The sequence below is a fragment of the Volvox carteri genome, assembly GCF_000143455.1.
Source record: "Volvox carteri f. nagariensis unplaced genomic scaffold VOLCAscaffold_17, whole genome shotgun sequence".
NCBI classification, from domain to species: Eukaryota; Viridiplantae; Chlorophyta; class Chlorophyceae; order Chlamydomonadales; family Volvocaceae; genus Volvox; species Volvox carteri.
In genome coordinates, this window is record NW_003307560.1 from 447,255 (window position 1) to 450,399 (window position 3,145).

At 54.3% G+C, this 3,145-nt stretch overlaps 1 protein-coding gene across 1 annotated transcript; it reads left to right on the top strand.

Moving 5' to 3' along the window:
* Positions 1 to 2,296: 2,296 nt before the first annotated feature.
* VOLCADRAFT_90498 (uncharacterized protein) lies at positions 2,297 to 3,142 on the top strand (the record flags this gene model as incomplete). Its single annotated transcript, XM_002950005.1, has 1 exon — positions 2,297 to 3,142. The coding sequence occupies one exon, from the start codon at positions 2,297 to 2,299 to the stop codon at positions 3,140 to 3,142; it is 846 nt and encodes a 281-aa protein (XP_002950051.1).
* Positions 3,143 to 3,145: the final 3 nt, after the last annotated feature.

Here is a 3,145-nt window from a genome sequence, read left to right on the forward strand (position 1 = left end):
CGTACACATACACATACACATACACATACACATACACATACACATACACATACACATACACATACACATACACATACACATACACATACACATACACATACACATACACATACACACACATACACATACACACATACACATACACACATACACATACACATACACATACACATACACATACACATACACACACACACACCAGATGCACCAAAGTGAACAAATTGTAACACAAACACAGACGAACTTTAAACAGCGTTTCATTGCCAACTGTCAACTCATATCCGATTCAAGACACCCACCCGGGTTTCGGAGTCGCACTCTCCAAGTCCACCCAAGTCCAGCAGGGAAAAAGAGAAAACAAACCAACTGACATACGGCTGCGAGCGAGCATCATCTGGAATGTAAATCTTTTGTCCATATCATCGCCCCAATAACCTTATCTCATCTCTTTCGGTGCAAAAGCGCGTCTGTTATGCGTTGCGGTAAAAAAATGCGTTTGAGACCACCTATGAAGAGCCACTCAGGCCACGTTTTCAATCAAATCCGCCATTTCCCTCGAGCGAAGGAACGGAGGAGCGAGCGGCACAATGTGTGGCGTAAAAGTGCGTGGCTCCGCTTCCCAGGTGGTGGTTTATGTTCGTACCCTGGTGCTTGGCCGTTGATGATCCACCCTTGCTGCGCCCCGCGGGTCATACAGTACGTCAAACCCCCATTCGTACTGCTGTACTCCAGCCTGTAATACTACTGCTAGGCGTACTGCCTGTACTATTCTACACCCAAGTACGGCATATCTAGGATGGAGAGCGACTGTCGAAAAAAGGCTATTGTAACGGCAAAAATGGACCTGCTGAAGCAAAAAAAGTAAGTAGTCGTTTATTTCAGGACCATTAACACCGGCGTGTGTCTAAGGATACCAGCGATGGCATAAGGGGTTGGGAGTCGATAGTGGTCATCACTCAGTGGTATTATGCATAGGATTGTGCTCGCAGGAATACACACAAAACGCCTGCGGCTCCTGTCTATCGGCCCATCCTTGGTTGCCCGCAGTCTTCCGATGCCGTCCACCACTGACTGGCACATGCGGCTATTGGATGCCTCCTCCCAACCCGACCGCATCACCTCACTGGGCACCAACTCAGCACTGACATGGAGCGCGCATCCTCCTCGCCCTCGCGCTGGCTGTGAAATTGACATGTGGAATATGCAGATCACTGACCAATCGGGGGCGGACTGGGACCTGTTGGGAAGCTGGGCGATCTAGGATAGGTTACGCTCCTTTAACCTGTTGCGACCCGACCCGGGCTCGAATCGACGTCCCGGCGATTGCGAACCGACATTCTTGAGGATTGGCTGCTCCGCCATTTTAACAATTGAGACTGAATTTCAGCAGCAAGCAAGGCCGATATATTTCGACGATAGCGGTTCCCAACCCCCCATAAGGCAAGTGAAGCAATGTCCGTTCTGGAATGAATCCCCAAACCAAGAAACGAACAAGTCGACCTCGCCAGGTAGTCAGCCAGCCAGCTGCAGCTACTCCAGGTTCTGAACGTTTGTGGCCTCGTCTGTCGTACCAACATATGCAGCAAAAGTTGCCGTATCTATCGTACTCGCGTCCAGCCTAGCGATTTCCACCCAGCCGCCACCGACCGCAATGCCGCCGCCGCTGCTGACGATGGCAGCGCAATGCGCGCCGCCGCCGCGGCGGCCGCCGCTTCCGCCGGCAGTACCTTGTGACGCCGCCGCCGCCGCCGCCGCCGCTGGCAAATCTGCCGCCGCCGTCCCTATCTTTGCGGCCGTTGTTGCAGCGGCAGCAGCGGTGGCAGCTGCTTCAGCCCGAGCTGCGTCCTGACGCATTCGCTGCAACTCCGTCAGTATGGCCTCGAAGCTTGGCCTGAGGGGTTGGCATTTCGTTGAGCTTGTCAAGTAGTGGGTGATGCGTAAGCGCTTGTTAATATCTGGTAACAGGTATTTCACTCAGGTAATTCAAACTTCTGTTATTTATGGAATTTGTAGCTTAGATGCGGCAGGAGCAAAGCGAGTATAGCCTCTAAGCTAGGTTATGTACGGCAGCCGTATGGCTTGCTGAGAATTCGAATTTACTATTTCAGCTGACAGCTCCATAGTTCCGGCATTCTGCCTACACTATTGGAGCTTATTATTATTGTTGCTCTCACTTTTTTCCAAGACCTTACCGACTACCCTCAAGCCTCATCGACGCTCTACCACAACGAATCGACATCGCCGCGGACTTGTCACTCTCCGAGGAACAACCAGGAGCTCCGTCACAAATCAAAAAATGACGGGTAAGAGGACAAAGGCAACGGGAGATAACCTGGTCAACGCAGGAGCGGCCGAAGCAGCCGGCGAAGGGGGATCGGGCCAGATGCTGCCAGCCAACCAAAACGACATAGAAGCCGCCAGGGATACTTTGAGCGGGAACATAGACCAGCCGACTCTTCACCAGCTGCTGCTGGGCGTCCTGTCAGCAGCGCAGGCCAACGCCCCAAAAGCGCCAGCCAGGGATCCCCAGACAGCACCGCCTCGGGATCGCTCTCCTGACGTTGTCATCACAAAAGACGTGACCATCATGCCATCCGCAAGAGAACAGCTAGCAGCAATAAGGACGGAAGTTCAAGCGAATGACGCACCGAAGCTGACAGCCCCACACGAGCAGCGGGAGCAGCTCGACGAAGGAACGCTAATGCTGCTAGAGACCGCCATCACCGCGCTGGATGCGAACGAACCCCAGCTGGCCGTCGCGGGAGAATGCCTCAAGATCGCTCACCGCCGCCTTAAGTGCTACTCCGTTGCTCTGGCCAAGGCGGCCCCAGGAGCCAACGGTAATTTCACGGCCCCCTACGAAATCTGGCACGGCAGGCGGCGCAACTTCACCAAGCCCGAGTTCAAACCAGAGGCCATAGATAAGGGCGACATAGAGAGTGCATTAGCTAAAACGCGCAAGTCGGTGGCGGCGGACAGGGACGGTCAGGCCGGGTCCCTCTGGCGAGGGAGAGACCGGCAGGGTGGAGTGCGGGATTCGTTTGGTAGTGCACGCCGGAACGACCGCAGCCGCTATGACCGCTACGACCGGCGCAGCCAGCGTGACCGAAGCCGCTCTCGCAGCCCGGCTAAGCGTGGCTGATTA